The sequence below is a fragment of the Tasmannia lanceolata genome, unplaced genomic scaffold, assembly GCF_043159265.1.
Source record: "Tasmannia lanceolata isolate RefF3 unplaced genomic scaffold, GAP_Taslan_0.1 ptg000020l, whole genome shotgun sequence".
In the NCBI taxonomy this organism is placed as follows: domain Eukaryota; kingdom Viridiplantae; phylum Streptophyta; class Magnoliopsida; order Canellales; family Winteraceae; genus Tasmannia; species Tasmannia lanceolata.
Window position 1 is genome coordinate 254,903 of NW_027518697.1, and position 17,280 is coordinate 272,182.

At 38.6% G+C, this 17,280-nt stretch overlaps 2 protein-coding genes across 3 annotated transcripts in view; both read left to right on the forward strand.

Moving 5' to 3' along the window:
* The first annotated feature begins 5,869 nt into the window (after positions 1-5,869).
* Positions 5,870-8,188, forward strand: LOC143854756 (putative F-box protein At1g49610). Its single transcript, XM_077364862.1, has 4 exons — positions 5,870-6,817; positions 6,949-6,999; positions 7,581-7,760; positions 7,868-8,188. Exons 1-4 carry the CDS (start codon positions 5,870-5,872, stop codon positions 8,186-8,188), a joined length of 1,500 nt encoding a protein of 499 aa, XP_077220977.1.
* Positions 8,189-9,489: 1,301 nt separating this feature from the next.
* The window catches only part of LOC143854694 (chaperone protein dnaJ A7A, chloroplastic-like), a 44,087-nt gene continuing 36,296 nt past the window's right edge, over positions 9,490-17,280 (forward strand). For both annotated transcript variants that reach the window (XR_013237571.1, XM_077364787.1), the window contains exons 1-2: positions 9,490-9,588; positions 16,052-16,232. Coding sequence is in view for 1 of the 2 variants with exons in the window: in XM_077364787.1 (XP_077220902.1) it covers positions 16,105-16,232 (128 nt within the window). In the remaining variant the exon portion in view is untranslated. The remainder of the gene's footprint in view (positions 9,589-16,051; positions 16,233-17,280) is intronic.

Genomic DNA, 17,280 nt, shown 5'->3' on the forward strand with positions numbered 1-17,280 from the left:
AAATAATAGTTTTTATCATAATTTCGGTTATTTGGTTAACCGATTTTTTTTTTGAGATAACCGAAACCGAAGCCGAATAACCTAATTTCCAAAAAAAAAAAAACCTGAAACCGAACCGAAAAGGAAAAAAACCTAACTGAACCGACCAAACCAATTCAGTTCTGTTCGGTTAATAAACACCCCTGGAGAGAGTCTTTAAGCAAGTGGTTTTTAACCGCCCCTTTAAAACAAATCAAAATACCCTTAGCCCTCACCATATTTACAACCGTGCCCCTTCTCTTTTAAGTATGCAAAAGCCTAAAAGACCCATTGAATTTACGTTTGCACACTAGAAAAGAGTCCTGTGTCTTCTTATAAAACTAGGGGTGTAAACTAGCCGAGCCAAGCTTGTCCCAGCTCGGCTAGGCTTGTTAAGCTCAATAGCTCGGCTCGGGCTCGGCTCAGCCAGGCTCGCAAGCCTTACTGAGCATGGGTTATCTAAAGGGCAATGATATATTCACACCCCTCACCTTCTCTGGACAGCCCTATCTAGTGTAATTTGACTACTCTTTTTACACCACCGGGGGTGGTCCAAGTAACAAATGGGGTTCCAAAAAAGAAGTGCTAATGAACTGATGAAGAAAATGAATATCTAATAAAGAAAATGAGTTTAGGCCTTCCCTCTTGTAGACTTCGAGTTGCTAATGAATTGATGAAGCCGAGAAGGGGCTTTAGCGCGCAAGTAGAGGTTACACAGGAGTTTATAAATGTTGCAGGCTAAAATATGTCAAAGTAAACGAGAAGAGATCTTGTGAGATAGATCCAGTGCGATAAAAAAAAAACTGATTGCTAGAAAAAGAAAGGCGAACGCGAAGGCGTTTATGGGAGGAGGAAAAACATCTGGCGACTGCAAATTTGGAATCTAAGCGTGCAACCCTGGATGAAGATGGGCAGGGATTAGGGCCAGGTAGCCCTGAGGTGGAACATGGTTAGTTAGGGCAGCCTAAAGAATCAGGTAGGCGAGATAAAGGAAAGGGAGTTTTGGTATTGAATGCTGAGGAAGAACCTGGGTACCTAGAATTGGAATGCTTTAATGATTTTATAGCAATGGGCGATGTATTTGGGATCTCCTGCCAGGAAAATCTAGGAAAGACGAGAGAAATGTTCCGGGCAATACAAGCAAGAGTTGTAGATGATACAATAGAAAGAGTTAAAGAAGCTGAACCAAAAGGTGGATTACAGGATTAAAGGACACACTTTGAGACGTGAAGAGATGGAGGTTTTAGGGAGTTTGGGTTGTCTTCCAAAGATTTCAGTTAAGGAGAAATTGCAAGTTGTGGGGTAGTACATAGGTCTTCTGAATTCAGTCCTTTTAGACATAATGTTTCAGAGTTATCTAATTGTACAGAGAGACAGGTTGGGAAGAAAATGGTTGAAAGAAAGTTGGAAGTCAGAACCATGAATGTGGAAATTTGTGCTGATGGTTTCAGTCCCATAGGTCGAAGGTATGACAATTTATAGGAAGAATCCTTGAAAGGGTCATTCTATGAGATGGTAATTCAAGATTCTAGTTGCGCTAATAGAAAGTGGTAGCCTCATGTTAGCTTGAGAGATTATGGTCTTTCGCTAAATGGAGGCATTCTGGTCTGGAATCTTCATCATTACCCAATCAAGGAAATGAGGTTCGGAAAAGGTGGTGGGATGAATATCTTTAAATACGTAATGGATAATATCAGAAAGATAGGATAGAGGAGGGAGGAAAGGGATAATCTTGACTTTTTGTTCTATATGTATACTTCCTTGGTTACAGGTATACCTGTGCCAATATTCATATTTTTCTCTTGTAATGCAGGCTGGGACCTCTGGTCCCGAATGCTTTTCTGAGAATTAATAAAATATGTCAACTTTCAAAAAAAAAAAAAACCGATTACTAATTATTCTAATCAAATGATGTGAAGTATGAATCGCAATGTGTATAATGAAAATTGTTTAACTACGCTAAGGATCCAAGATCTAGCAAACAATGAATTGATTTAGATAATGACAGAAGCTGATTCCAATAACAAATTAAAAATCAACAACAGAGTAATAAGGTGAGGTGCAATATTTAGTCCAGAACTCAATTGTATGCTAATGGAATCGAATGCTACTTCAAGCAAAGAATTACAGTTGCTCTACAAATAGCCCAACGACGTGGAATCTTACAATGGGTGTAATCCAACGGTGTAAAATGGTAAAAGGAAACCAATTCCTTGACATGGGCTGTAGTATTAACCAAAATTCAGTAATGCGCAATAAGGATTGATTCTCAGTAGGGGTATGCAAACGTGGATGGAGTTTATAAGTGACAGAGTCTGTCAAATGAAAATTCTTTTGTCTGAATGGATCAAGTAGCGCGTAAATAAATATTCTGCTTGGGTACAAAATTTCTATTAAATGCAAATGATTATAAAATGGGTTCACAGACAAAACCTGTGTTGCTAATATGTGGAAAAAAACTGGTTTAGAAGTGAATGTAAAAAGGAAGTCTGTCGCGAATTAGAGGGCGAGGAACCTTTGAGGTTAAAATTCGATTTATAACGAATGGGTCCAGTAAATTGCAAGCATATAACTGGGCAGAATATATGGTATTTCGAACATTAGAGTTGGCCCAATACAAACGATTGCTAAAAACTTTTGACAAAAAATCTCTAGAAAAGAGTCCTGTGTCTTCTTATAAAACTAGGGGTGTAAACTAGCCGAGCCGAGCTTGTCCCAGCTTGGCTAGGCTTGTTAAGCTCAATAGCTCGGCTCGGGCTCGGCTCAGCCAGGCTCGCGAGCCTTACTGAGCATGGGTTATCTAAAGGGCAGTGATATATTCACACCCCTCACCTTCCCTGGACAGCCCTATCTAGTGTAATTTGACTACTCTTTTTACACCACCGGGGGTGGTCCAAGTAACAAATGGGGTTCCAAAAAAGAAGTGCTAATGAACTGATGAAGAAAATGAATATCTAATAAAGAAAATGAGTTTAGGCCTTCCCTCTTGTACACATCGCGATTCATACTTCACATCATTTGATTAGAACAATTAGTAATCAGTTTTTTTATCGCACTAGATCTATCTCACAAGACCTCTTCTCGTTTACTTTGACATATTTTAGCCTGCAACATTTATAGTCCTGTGTAACCTCTCTAAAGCCCGCCACAAGAAATCTCTTCGCTATTGCACTTCAACCTCGCAGCTGGCCGGTAAGGATAGCTCACCATAACAGAAGCAAAGTATATACAATTCGATATCTGCAGAGCCGATTGACCGCTCATACTCGCCAGACATTTCGGCACATATATTTCAGTCGAGCCAAGTTCAGGTTAGTAACCTAAACCTTGGTTATTATCCCAACGTCTAAAGTAGGGTCAATTCAAACTCAATTACTAGACACATTCCAAACCTCAAAGTCCTCTCTTTAACTAGATTTAAATCTAAATTTTCAACTCACCTCCCATTAAACTTTTAATCTTTTAATTTTTCAAAATAATAAGTTTTCATTTGGCACGCCCGAATTCCCCCCTTCGCCTTGTCCTATAAAAAAAATAATAAAACATAGACTTAATACTTAAAGTAATCAACTACACAAAGATCCTTCATTCCACGTATGCCCAAAGCAACTCTTGTGAAACGTAAACCCAAATACAAAAGCATAAACGAAATTACTATATCTACCAATTTATTATACCTGAAATCCCAACTGAAATTTCTACCGTCCACAACATGGCACAAAACACACCACTTGTCAACAACAATGAGACTCCTCCAACCACAGTTGAACATACAATCAAAGAGGCTATCGCAGCCTTAAACCAAAAACTGGCTGCCCTTGTAGCCGAAAACATTAAACTCCGCAACCACATTAAAGCAATTACCCATGAACCAACTCAATCACAACATAACCCCCCTTACTTACACCCTAACCCACTTCCCTCTACAAACATCACCCCACAAATCCGTCCTCCTACAAACACCCCTCCTTAAAACTTACCTCAAACTCAAACCATACACTCATCCCCTATTCAAACCCCTCCGTAAGACAACCTAAAACAAACTATACAAGGCATTGTGGCCGAACAATTAGCAAGCCAAGACAACCATTCCATCTCTCTACAGGACCTTTGCTCGCTCCCATACCCTACTATATATTCTCTGTCCCTTTCCCCCCTAACTTCATTATTCCACAATTCATGCTTTACATTGGAATCAGAAACCCACATGCTCACATAAAATCCTTCATCTTTAGATGTGTTAATATTCAACAACATGAAGCCCTATTAATGCAGCTTTTCCCTCAAAGCCTAACCGGATTAGCCTTCACTTGGTTTTCACAAATCCCAAGCCAATCTATTACCTCGTTTTTGCAACTTTCTAGCTAGTATTCTTGGAGAAGTTGTCGTTGATTTTGCAGAATATGCTCTGTGAAGTGTCATTTTGCCAACCATCGTAAAATAAATCTATTTATCGAACCAAATGATTATACCTCAAAGGGTATTTTAGTCATTTAACCTTACAATAAGATGTATCACAATCAGTTCTGAAATGATATTCGAAAAACACCACTTTTGTTGCATCTGATTATTTTATTATCATTACTTAAACTATTATTTTAATATCATTATTAATAGAAAGAACATCCTTTGCATAAGCTTCAACTATCCACATTGCAAGAAAGAATGTATATTTTCCAAATATCACCTTGAAACACTACGCATTTGATCATTACTTAAAAATTGATAAAGTCCATAAGAGGCATTGCTGTTTGATTATCTACTTACATTCAAGATAAAAGGGGAATGATATTTCCCAACACAAAAGGGGTTAGAAATGCTGGAAAAGGGAGTGGAAATATCATTTGCCAAGATAAAAACCAGTGTTGCTTGCAACGAAGTTGAACTGTTTAGTGAGCTTTAACATGGGTTGGGCATAAACTATTATCATCTTCCGGATTTTCGCATAAGAATATAAGCATTGTGCGATGCCTTTTGCAATCAAACAATGGAAAACCAAGAAATTTTGGAAAAAAGTTTTCTTTTCAAAAAAATTCTTGCAATCCAAACAGGGCCTAAAGGAATGGGAGTTAAATTAAGAATGGAGTTTTTTTTTTAACTAAACCAACCTGCTGGGCCTAACAGATGACTGGTTTGGATAGAATGTCTCCACCGGTTAAAAGGTTAAAATACTCAGATAGAGGGCTACCACACACACTGGGGCCCAACAGATGAATGGTTTGGACTTTGGATCATCCATCAGTTGGGTCTCACCACTATTTTGGCTCACTAATGCATTTTCAAGATATTACGTTCATACTATTATTATAAATTCTGTTTTCTTTAAAAAAAATGGAGCAATAAAAGAGATGGTAAAAGCGACAAATGATACATATGTACAGGTTGGGACAATTGATCTACTAGGTCAAAAGGCACAGCAATTGCAAATTCCTAGCCGTTCGATTTGGGAGTCCCATCTGTGGGTCCCCCGTCAGTGTACAATGAAAGTGAGAAAGCCAGATGTTGCAACCTTTGCGCAAAGGATGGTAGCAATGCAATTCTTTTTTGCTCGCAGAGGTTGCCATTTATAACATGTTAAATGCTTTGCATGCCATCAAACTAATAATAGAGAAAGCAATTGATTTCAATTGCCTCTGGATTTTAATGCAATGAATTCAAGCAGTATTCTTTTAACAGTCTTTTCCTTCATTAGCCTCTGTAAGAATCTCTCTAGATTTAGGGGGCCTTCATCTAAACTTAGCAAATTTGTAACAAGAAACAGGCTATAAGTAATCTCTTCTCATTACAAAATGAAAATAGTTCACAGACGCCTAGTTTTTATTTTCTTCTCTCAACCTTTGGAGGGTCTGCAATGAAGAACGACGTGGATAGGATTAGCGACTTGCCGGATGTCATTCTTCTCATAATCATCTCTTTCTTGCCGATGAAATTCGCTGTAAGAACAAGCATCCTATCAAGAAGATGGAGATACATTTGGGCTCAAACCCCTTATCTTGATTTTGATGAGCATATTTTCATCGACGATCGTAGCCGTCGGTTGGTTACTATCAACCCAAGGGAGTGGATGCTGTACAAGAAGTATGAAGCCAGTATAAGATTTGTAGATTTTGTCCATCGATCTCTCCTTCATTACAGAGGTGATAGGATATCAACATTTCGCCTTCGATTTTGTTATAATGGCGAGCATTATAATCATATAAATCAATGGTTACATTTCACGATCAGAAGGCACGTCCAAGAGCTTGATCTAGACTTTTCTGGAGGTGGGTATGCACTAGATATACGTACAGGTTACCGAGCTTTTGAATTACCCAATTATCTCTTCGCTTGTGAGACATTGAACGTTTTGAGATTGAGCTACTGCAAATTCAATCCATTGTTTTTCAAGATTTTTGCTTCGCTAAAGGCCTTATCGCTCATCCCGGTTGAATTAAGCTCGGAGTTAGTATCTCGACTCCTTAATAGTTGTGGGGTCCTGGAGATGTTAAAACTCGACAATTGTCATGGTTTGAGTAATCTCAATATTTGGGCACCAAATCTGCCCCTCAAAAGCTTGACCATATACGATTGCAGGCTTTTTCCTGTGCCTGCCATCCACATTCGTGCCTCGATGCTCCTGTCGTTTGACTACTTTGGGCCCATGGTCAGATTTGATGTGGAAAAGATGCCAAATTTGGTTGAGGCTCGGCTTGATTTTGGGCTCGAAAGCAGATTTGATAGCAACGGCGGAGAGATCAATCAACTTCTTGGCAGTCTTGAAAATGCCATGGTTCTCACAGTGTGCTCCTACGTTATTCAGGTATGTTTCCTTTTAGAGAGCTCTTGCTTTATTAATAGATAGATTATGTTTCCTTTTAGAGGGCTCTTGTTTTATTAATAGATAGATGTACTCCTTTCAATTTTTGGTTTACATTCATTGCTTTATGACAGCTCGTTAGGAATGGTTACAACCAAAGAAAAAATGCTGAAAAATCAAAGAAGGTGGGTACATGTACCAAAACAGGGTTGTGGACATATCACTTCGGGATTTTTGCCCATAAATTCCTAATTTGTGAAATGCAAAATTGCCTAGCAAACCCCTTGTATAAACTATATATGTTCCAATTATCAAGACTTAAAAGGACTTGCTGGGCTATTTGGCAGCTCAGTTTCTCAAAAGGGAGCAGATCCCATTTTCCAATTCCAACTATCATGAATTACAGGGACTTCCTAGGCAATTTCATGAAAAGCCATTTCACGGTTCTTTCCTTGGGAGAGCACAGGGGCGGAGGCACATATAGCATGAGGGGGCCATGGCCCCCCAATGACTTGCAAAATCTGATGTTTTTAGAGTTAAATATGATTATTTTCAATTAATGCTTATAATAGTTTTAGAAGTAATATAGCTAATGCTTTTCAAAGAGGTTTTGATGCCCTATTTGCAAATAGGATTAAATTAAAATAATCTTATTTGCAAATAAGGACTAATAGGTTGAAAAATTATAAGAAATATTACCCTTGTCTAATTCTCTAAACTACTGCAGTATTCTATGTGATGTTCTTCCCTATTTTCTTGTCCAAAGGTTCTGCCAATAGAGGAGCTGTTATTCAAATGTTTGCCAACTCTACTCTATAATCTTAAGAATTTGACCTTCAAGATAGGATTGGACAATTCAGAGCTTCCAGGAATTGCCTGGTTGCTTAGGAGTTCTCCTAATTTGGAGTCACTTTCCATCGAAACAGGTTTGGAAAGACGCGTCGAAGTGAGTACTTCCATGAATTGCTTTTTTTTTTTAGTTTCAGCTGTTGCAATTTTTAGGAAACTGATTTATAATTTTACTTATGTAGACACTTTCTCTTGATTTACCAGGGCTACACCGATGTCACAATTCTGGACGAGTATAGTTTCGGTAAGAGAGACAATTGGGAATCACAAGGGCCACCTTTCAATAGTCTGTTATATCATCTCAAGTTGGTAAAGATCTGTGGTTTCACTGGATGGGAAAATGAAATGAGGGTCGTGAGATATTTGCTTGCGAATTCAATAGTCCTGGAGAAGATGATCATCAAGGCACCTGCCATGACCTTGTTCGGAGCAAGTGGACGAAATTCGAAGAAAAACTTCAAGCTGATTCGGCAAGTTCTAGCTTTAGAAAAAGCCTCGAGGATTGCAGAAATAATGTTTTACTAAATGTTGGGGAATTTTGGCAACAGAAATTGTCACTTTTTTTAATCTTTTTTATTTTAATAATATTTGTCTGAGTGGATCTTCTTATGCAAGCTCAATTGGAATATTAGATGCCGAGTACAATCTTTCCTAGGATTTTTTTTAATATCTAATGCTTAATTTTGATAATGGATTTCTTTTGATGTTTGTTTTAGAGCTGATTATGTATATGTGGAATTATTCTATGAGATGCATTGTAGCAACATGATCTAGACCAGTGTGCGATCGTACCGGCACACAGTCACTATGATCCCATTAGAACTTCATAAACTCCGAAGTTAAGCATCCATGTGCAAGAGTAAATTTTGGATTGAAGGAATTTTTTGGAAAATTTTGGAAAGTAGAAATATTTCTAAAAGTTCCTACTTGTTTTGGGCACCAAAAGAGATAACTTAAATCAAATGGGTTCAATTTTCATTTAGAGTGACCTTCAATTCACGATGATCTCCCATTAGAATCATATCATTTGCCTCTAAAATTTTAGGAAGAAAAATTTCTTGAGAAAATAATTTTCATTAGAAATAATTTTCTTGCAATCCAAACCGGGCCTAAGGTCGCAAGTTCAATCCCAACTTACCTAGAAAAACATGATCTTTTTTTTTGAAAAGGAACGAGAATGCGTTTTAGAAAAACATGATCTAAACTACGAGTTTTAACTTGTTTTGTGTAAATCCAACACCTCTCTCTCTCTCCTCCCTAGGACTGTCAATTGGATGGGCAAGCCCGTTCAGCCTGCCCGTTCAGTCGGCTAAAAGTCCGCCCATAATTAAAATGAGAACAAGCCAAACCAAGCTTGGTCAAAAGCTGAAGCCCGAACTCTAATTTGGGCTGAGCTTGATTAGGGGTCGTCCAGCCCGTTATAGGCTCGGGCCTGATAATATATTTACTATATCAATTTTTCAGGATTTTCATGCCCTTAAAAATAAGGGTAGATATTAATTAAATAGGTACTTAAACATTAATAGAATAGAGGTAGCCCAATGATCACCCTTTAAGATGATCTTTAAATGAGTCTCAACGAATCACATACAGTTGTTCGTTTGGGTTGAATTTGGGCAAGCAAATTTTCTAATTAAGTCAGGCCCAAACTCGGCTCGTAGCCCGTTATATAGACATGGGCTGAGCTTGAGCACCTCAGGCCCGCCCCAAGCTCGGCCCGATTGACAGTCCTACTCCTCCGGTCCTCCCTATTTGACTGCTTCGGGCTAGATCGTAAAAGACAAGGTGATTTCGTGCCTTTATCGAAACATGGTAGTGCCAATATCATTAGCTTCACCCTATCCTTTTTAAAAACAGTTGTTGCGACTTGCGACACGGCTCTTGGACCTCCTTTTCTTCCCCTGGAGCTTCGTTCATCAAGAAAGGTACAACGCCATCTCCCTCGTTGCACTTTCTGTTATACATAATAGATATCATGTGTTTTAGGGTCTATTTTTATTAATCTATATCTTTCACGTTTCAGTGCATTCTATGGACCGTCTCCTTGAAATGAATGAGCTATGTTTTTTTTCTTGAATTTCTTTTTCCTTTTGGGGTCAGGGTTAGGGTTTGTGGATATAAATTTATGATTTGGGTGGAAAAATGGATTTTTTTTTCTAGGTTATGCTATTGATTTCTCAGGGTTTATTTATACTGATCCTTTTAGTTTAGTTTAGTCACTCCACTTTTTGTTTTTCGACTTCTTCAATTTCGTATTACTGTTTGCAGTTAATAATGTTCTGTAGGGTGGTGGTTTATTTATTTATTTATTTTTTATTTTTTGGGGTGGGATTGGGTGGGGTGGATTGGATAAATGGTTAGCTATGTTGCAGACTGTGTCTTCTGAGCCTTAGTTTTGCAGTTATATTTGGATTACGATTTCTATTAGGCCACGTTTGGATACCAACAAGATTTAGATTTGGATTTACTTTATATTTTCAACTAGATCAGATCCTTAGATTTCCAAATCGGCTACAACAGTGCAAAAAATTCTGATTTTCAAATCTGTTCCGCGAGACATTATTTGGAAATCAATATTTGTGGCAACTTCCTTCGCCATTGCTGCTCCTCAACATTGCTCCGGCAGCAGCGAGACACCCCTCCCTCTCTCTCTCTCTCTCTCTCTCTCTCTCTCTCAAAACATGTTCATGAAGATGATTGATGTGTTTTGTATCCAAAACTCAAATCCAAATCAAAATACAAATGCATGAGGTATCCAAACGGGCCCTTATTTCACTGACATATCTATTTTATGTCACTGTGTGCTGCAATTTTAGTGTCGGAAAAAAGGATGGTAACTTTAGGTCCATCCAGTCCACGTTAATGTTGACGTGGTGCTTCAAGCACTTCCAAATTATCATATTGGCCACCCTGATAGTTGAGGGCTGGACTTCTGCTTGCTGATGAAAATGACGGGTGTTTTAGCTTCTCATTTGTTTACCTTTTAGGTAGAAGTGAAGGGTTTTGGAGGATAGTCTCCACTGAGCTAAAACAATGTCTAGTCATTTGCAGATATATTTGTCGTGCTCAAACGGTTGGCCACATGCACCACGAAAGGTCTGGTCTAGTTGGGTTTCTAAAAGGCAGAGCGATGAGACAAGAATAGGATTATTATTATTATTATTATTTTTTAAATATGAGACGGGGAAGATTAGAATCAGGGACACTCTTTTCTTATGGAAAAATGAAGATGTTTTAGGGTGAGGAGAGATAAGGGCGAAACTTGTGAAGAGAATGGAGGTTGAGACAAGCAATATGTATGAAAACTCTGAAAAAAGTTTCTTGATTTTTTCTCTTAGAAAACAAAATTTCCAAGGTTTGCTAAACCAAATTGTTTTAATGGTGATTAATATTTGTTAAAAGAGGGCACAAAGGACCAGTGAATGAGAAGGCCAAGCCAAGCACCAAAACAAAAGAGAGAAAAATGCAAATGCCCCCATCAAAGTGGAAGGTGCTTAAACACCTCTAAAGCAACTCTTGCAACACTGGAAACGCAAATGCCCCCATCAAAGTGGAAGGTGATTAAACACCTCTAAAGCAACTCTTGCAACACTGGAAACACAAATGCCCCCATCAAAGTGGAAGGTGATTAAAGTATTAAACACCTCTAAGGCAACTCTTGAAACGCTGGAACAATTTAGTGAATCTGCCTATCTATAGGTGAAGCAGAAAGCATGATGAAATACTGTTGTGTGCCCCTAGTAGTGTTGAGAATCTCCTTGAAAGCATTTGTAGATCACCACAAAAAGCCCTTCCCCTTTGAGGCCTAACAAATGGTGATGAGAGAGGCACCCTCAACAATTAGTACGTCAAGGAGGGGCAAATTCATAAGATGAATCACTCTCAAGAGCGCTTGCACCTCTGCCTTGGTCGAATAAGTGTCCCCCAATGGATGAAAATATGCTTATCTAACCTCATTTACCACGTCATGAAGGATCTCTCCAAAACTTGCATGGACCGGATTTTCGAAATTAGAACCATCGAAATTTAGCTTCACAAAATTGGGGGCAGAGTCCATCTAGGAGTTAGATGCTTGGGATGGGCTCTGTTAGCTCTCACCTTGTCTTGGGAGATGCAAATGCAGGACTTGGAAACATCCAACTTCCATCCAACGAATGGTCGTCGAGAAAATCTGTTTCTGAATAGTGTATACTCTGCACCCTCCTGCTCGAGCCCTTGAAAATCCTCCTATTTCTTTCTTTCTAAACAATCCATAAGGTTTCTGAGACAGAGAGAATATTGTCTATCATGTTAAGTAAAACTCCCAATAGTGCCTTCAGAAGGATGAGTACAATGATCAATGTCCAATCCATATATCTTTGATCATTCACATTATAGAAGGGACCAGGTGTTTATTACTGCGTATCTGCCAACGATTGTGAATAGTTAGTTAACATGACTGATGAGAGGTCAACCTGTGAGTAGTTGAATTGGAGCCTATGCTCTGCAAATTCTAGGTCGGGGTTGCATGTGTTAGCCCAAGGGTTCCCATGGGTTCAACTATTCACCTTTACCTTCTTGTTTTGATGCTAGCAAACCCTAATTGATTAGTCTTTATGGACTAATGTGTTGTTTTGGAGTGCTGTGCCTTAAATAGGAACTTCATATGTCATATTGCCATTACACAATACAACACAACACAAGGCTTAAGGATCAACATGCGCAAAGGAACTAAGAGAGCTTGCACACATTGGAGGCATCATCCTTGGAAGATTTCCAAGCATAAAGCTCAACTTAAAGATCCCACAAGCATGCCTTGCACAATGCTAAGAGGAGCTTGAAGATGAACAAGTGTTGGTGACTATCTCAAGCATTCAAAGTGAAGATGATGGAAGAAAATGAGTCACATGTACCAAGCTTTCTCAAGTATTCACTTCCAAGCCCAAGATCCCAAGGAAGACCTTTGAAGCCAATACGATCAAGGTGCTAAGTAGTTTAACTTTCTAGATTATATTGGAGATCTTTTTCAAGTGGCGCATTTCAACGTGTTTTTAAATCCTCTTTCAAAACCAACCTTGAAACCTATTTGTATTTCATGTAAGATCATTTTCAAAGGTCCTATATGTTATTAAAACAAAAGTCCATAGCCCAAGAACGAAAGCCCAAGTGCTAACCAAAGTTTACAAATGAAAAGGAATGCCATTAACACTTGAATTGTAAAAACAACAGCTTAAAACTGATTTAAATAGTTCAAAACATTTTTAATTATTTTAAAAAAATATTTTTAGCAGATAACTCTCATTTTTCTCATGTCTGTAGAGTATAAGAACATTAAAATCCGATAAGAAACGAGGGAGATATGAATTTTACAAGAAGCGGCTGAAAAATTGTTTTTTGCTGGAATTCCAGCAGACCAGCGGCGGGCTACCGCCCTACCGCGGTCGACTGGGCCCAATCGACCGGTCGCCCCGCGGGTTACTATGGCTGGGCGAAAAACTAGCCGTTGGGACATAACGGCTAGTTGTTTTTTTAACCCGTTTTTGGTCTTTTCTTGCCCAAACCCCAAATATTGAGCAATCATTGTAGGCTATAAATATGATGTTTTCTCGTAGATTCTAAGACTTTTGGACTTATTGAAAACCTCATTTGAGCTTTAACCTTCAAATTCATTGATTTCTTCAAAGAGCTTTGAACTTGCACATCTATTTGAAGAAGATCTCCTTAGGCTTCATTGTTTTCTATTCTTGGAGAGACTTGTGAACTTTCATTGTTAATGTATCAAGCCTAACAAGAGGCTAAAGAGAGTGCTTCCATATTCGTTCTTCATTGTAAAGAAGGTCTTCGATTCGGCCCGGTAAGAAAGGTGAATCAAGATTGTGAAGAGGGTTTTACGCTTCGGCCTTTGAGAAAGGAGAAGCTTGATTGTAATCGAAGGTCTACGATTCGGCCCGTTGACAAAGGTGAATCCGGTGCGAAGAGGGTTTGTTCCCTCGGAGGCGGAGAAGTGATTGTATGGCTTAGAGATTCGGCTATACTGGAATCTCACCATTAGTGGAGTTCCCAAGGAGACAAACTTGGAAGAGTGGAGTAGGTCTTGTTGATAGACCGAACCACTATAAATCGTTGTGTCTTCATTGTGTGGTATTTCTCTCTACCTCCTTTATTGTTTCTTAATTTTTATTTGGTGATTGGTAATATCTCTTTCTTCATTTTCCACTAAGCATATTTGGACAAGGGTTAGAATAATCTAGGATTAATCTCACACACCTTTTTATTTAAGGCAAAATTTTAAATTACCCAATTCACCCCCCTCTTGGGTTGCCCTATTGGGATTTCAACATGGCAAAAAATCTAACTACTAATGTCCTGGTACAGCATGTTGCATGCAGTGATTCAATTTATGCAGAAGGCTCTTAATTACACTTGCAGGTTGTTACAGTGATTTGCTTCTTCATTTTTCTTCTCAGGTTGATAATTTTAGGTTGGCATAATACGTATATGCAAACTAAACTTGAGATTTATATGCTAGCGTATTGATATTTTCATACTGTTTTGCTGCTGCTGGCGGTTTTGATTTATGAGGTGCCCAGATTGACCAAGTATTGCTTTGGCATCTTTACTCCAAAAATTGAGTAAAGAAGAAAAGAAGCCCTCCATGGACATAGAGAGCAGCTAAGAACAAAAAAGGATCAGGGGGGAAGAAAATCATAAAGCTCTAGCCCTTTCTCGAACACCCTATCCCAGGCTATGGTCGGCCATGCCATTGGCGGACCTCCTGAAATGCTGGAATACTATGTTTGCACCCCCGATTAGGGTCCCGTATCTCGTCAAAAAAAGAAGAAGGAATGGCGACCCCTTAAATTTGATGTTTATTGATTACCCTTACTAAATTCGTATTTCACTAGATAACTGTTCAGCACTTGCATGTGGCTGAACTCGATTTGTTGTTTTAGTGTTCTCAATGTAAACCATTCTTTAACCATAAAAAAAAAATGTAAACCATTCTTCAAGTTAGTAATAACATTTCCGTGGGATGTGCAGCACAAGGTGAACACTATGGTTCATAAATAAATTCCTGCTTTGATGTATCAATTATTTTCTTCTTGAAGGGGCTGTTTGATTGCAGGATAAGTTTCCATTCTGCCACTTAAAACATTCTTATCTCATAATAAGATAGTAAGTCCAATTCCAATTTTTGGATGGAAGTACACTTTCATTATTTCAATATCAAATGCCACATCTTATATACGTTGTTGTGTGCCAAACTATGGATAACTCGTATCCGAGATTAAATCTTATTTAGGACAATCTATCATGCAATCAAACAGCAGAAGGGTGGTCTGTGCCTCTGTCCCTGGGTCCAGCTGTCCATTCTTTTGAGGGTCACATGTTGAGCTGTTGTGGCTTGGATGTGAACCTGTGACTAGGATATTTGGAGAATTATTATGTAACAGCGTTAGCTATTTCCCCCTTTTCCTTTGAATAACTTTCTATAGTGCATGGATGATTGCTGAGCTGCTACATGTTCTGGGTGTTCTCTGAATCTCCCCTTTCATGTTTCAGTTGGTCATTTAGAATCTGGCGTGAAGAATAGCTCTTAGTTTTGGGAACTTGTTGTGCTAAGTAAGACAAGATGAAAACTATGATTCACCAGTAAACCTGGTTCCCGAGTATGTTTTTAGTCTTTGGTGATGGATTGGTGAGTTGTAACACATCGTGCGTCTGCCCCAGCTCCACTGCTCTCCCTATATCCACTTCTTCATGTTAGGCATGACTAGCTTTTAGGATTAGTGCATTGAGTATCTGTAACTCCTACTTCTGGCAAAAATAATCGGCAACAGTTCATTACATATTTCCCTATTTCAAGATGTATTATTTTGTAGGTAAATTATGTGTGTCCATGGAGTTCTCGTGAATATGGTCCACTCTTTTCCATATTGGATTGTTTTGAGATTGGTTGGACTTTCCATAAGGTTTCTTTTTTTTCAGGATTCCTTGGTATATGGTTGAATTGTTGTGGAAGTAGGAATTAATCAATGCAGCGTAACTACAAGGAATATATGTTTGAATCATTGTGACGTTCAGTATCGCATCTATATTGGCTTGTTTTTATTGTAATTTATGCTTGGTGTATGCATAATAAAAACTCTTCACATCTATATTACTGTTCTCAAAACAGTGTGATTGATGTTGTTGTTGTATGCTTTAAAATCTTCAAACTTAGTTTAGGTTCTCTGAAGTTGATCTCCGGTGTTCACAATTTTCTCTTTCTTAGAAAATGGTTTTGGTTTACAACTAAAACATCTTATAATGCAGAAGCTGTTTAAAGTTATACTTTATTACAACATTGTTCCTTTTGTATGCTTAACATTTGGTTTACATGCTTTTGGGGTTGGTCTTTTTGTGCAGTAGAAGGAGATATAACTTGATTCTCAGCTTCCTTCTGTAGAAATAATATTTGGATGGCAATTATACCTTGTGGAGGCTCATGGGTATCACAGTCAGGGGTTCAACCTCAATTTTTGTTAGGATCATCACCGAGAGACATAGCTTGTTACGGGTCAAACATGTTATTGGCATCCCAGCTTAAGTGAGTATTTCTATTCAACTATTTTGACAAATTAGAAATGAATCATCTATTTTATATTGCTAGATTGTGCTCACTTTGCAGTTCTCTCGGTGTAAATGTACCCTATGCGGGCACATACTATACATACATACACGCAAGCATGCACGCGCACACACGCGCACACACAGACATATAAAAGCATAAGGGTGCCGTTGCAAGCGCTTGCTATCAAGGGCATTTCATTCATTCCATGTCATCAGTAGTAATCCAATGCGACTTGTTTAGTAGGTTGATTTACTTGCTTGTCTTTTTGTAGCCCATGTGACTTATTTGGTAGGTTGATTTACTTGCTTGTTTTTTTTCTTGTTTTTTGATTTGAAAATAATAAAATGACTGATCTAAAAGGAAACCTGCCTCCCAAGTCTCTCTCTCTCTCTCTCTCTCTCTCTCCTCCCCCCCCTCCCCCAATTTTGTGTGGTTTCATTTATCTGTATCCTTTCTTGCAATCGTAGGTTGATTTACTCTCTCTCTCACACTCTCTCTTCGATTTTATGGGATTTCATTTATCTGAATCCTTACTTGGAATCTGAAGTGGGGCTTGTCTTTACCAACATATCTTCCAGTGGGGCTTCTCTGTACCAACTAATCTGAAGTAATAGATTCCTTGAACTCCTATGCGATAGGGTGAATGGGCCCACAAATGATGCCAACATATTTGGACCATTCATCTAGTGGGTTTGCTATGGATAATTACAACGATTCTGATAATTCTGTAGAAGTGATTTGGCTATATCATGCATCCATTCCTTAGTGGGATGCACAAATGGTGCATATCATGCGAATGTCATGTGGATTGGCCCATGTGTAATTGTGAGTATTTTCTCTTCTACCATTTATCATGGTAACACTATGTAACTACGAATCCAATATTTGCACTATTGTTTTTTTTTATTGGTAGCCGTTTCTTAATTTATCTTGAGTGATATTCCCTTAGAAGCACGAAGCCGGTGTGCCAAGGGCAGGGAAGGGGAAGGGGACGGAAAAGCGTGGGTCTGGAAGAGTACGAGGT

Excerpts from the sequence above, each read along its gene's own strand:
- LOC143854756 (XM_077364862.1), top strand. The coding sequence starts at position 5,870 with ATGAAGAACGACGTGGATAGGATTAGCGACTTGCCGGATGTCATTCTT. Across the intron at positions 7,000-7,580 it reads ATGCTGAAAAATCAAAGAAG|GTTCTGCCAATAGAGGAGCT; the intron begins GTGGGTACATGT and ends TCTTGTCCAAAG. Across the intron at positions 7,761-7,867 it reads GTTTGGAAAGACGCGTCGAA|GGCTACACCGATGTCACAAT; the intron begins GTGAGTACTTCC and ends TTGATTTACCAG.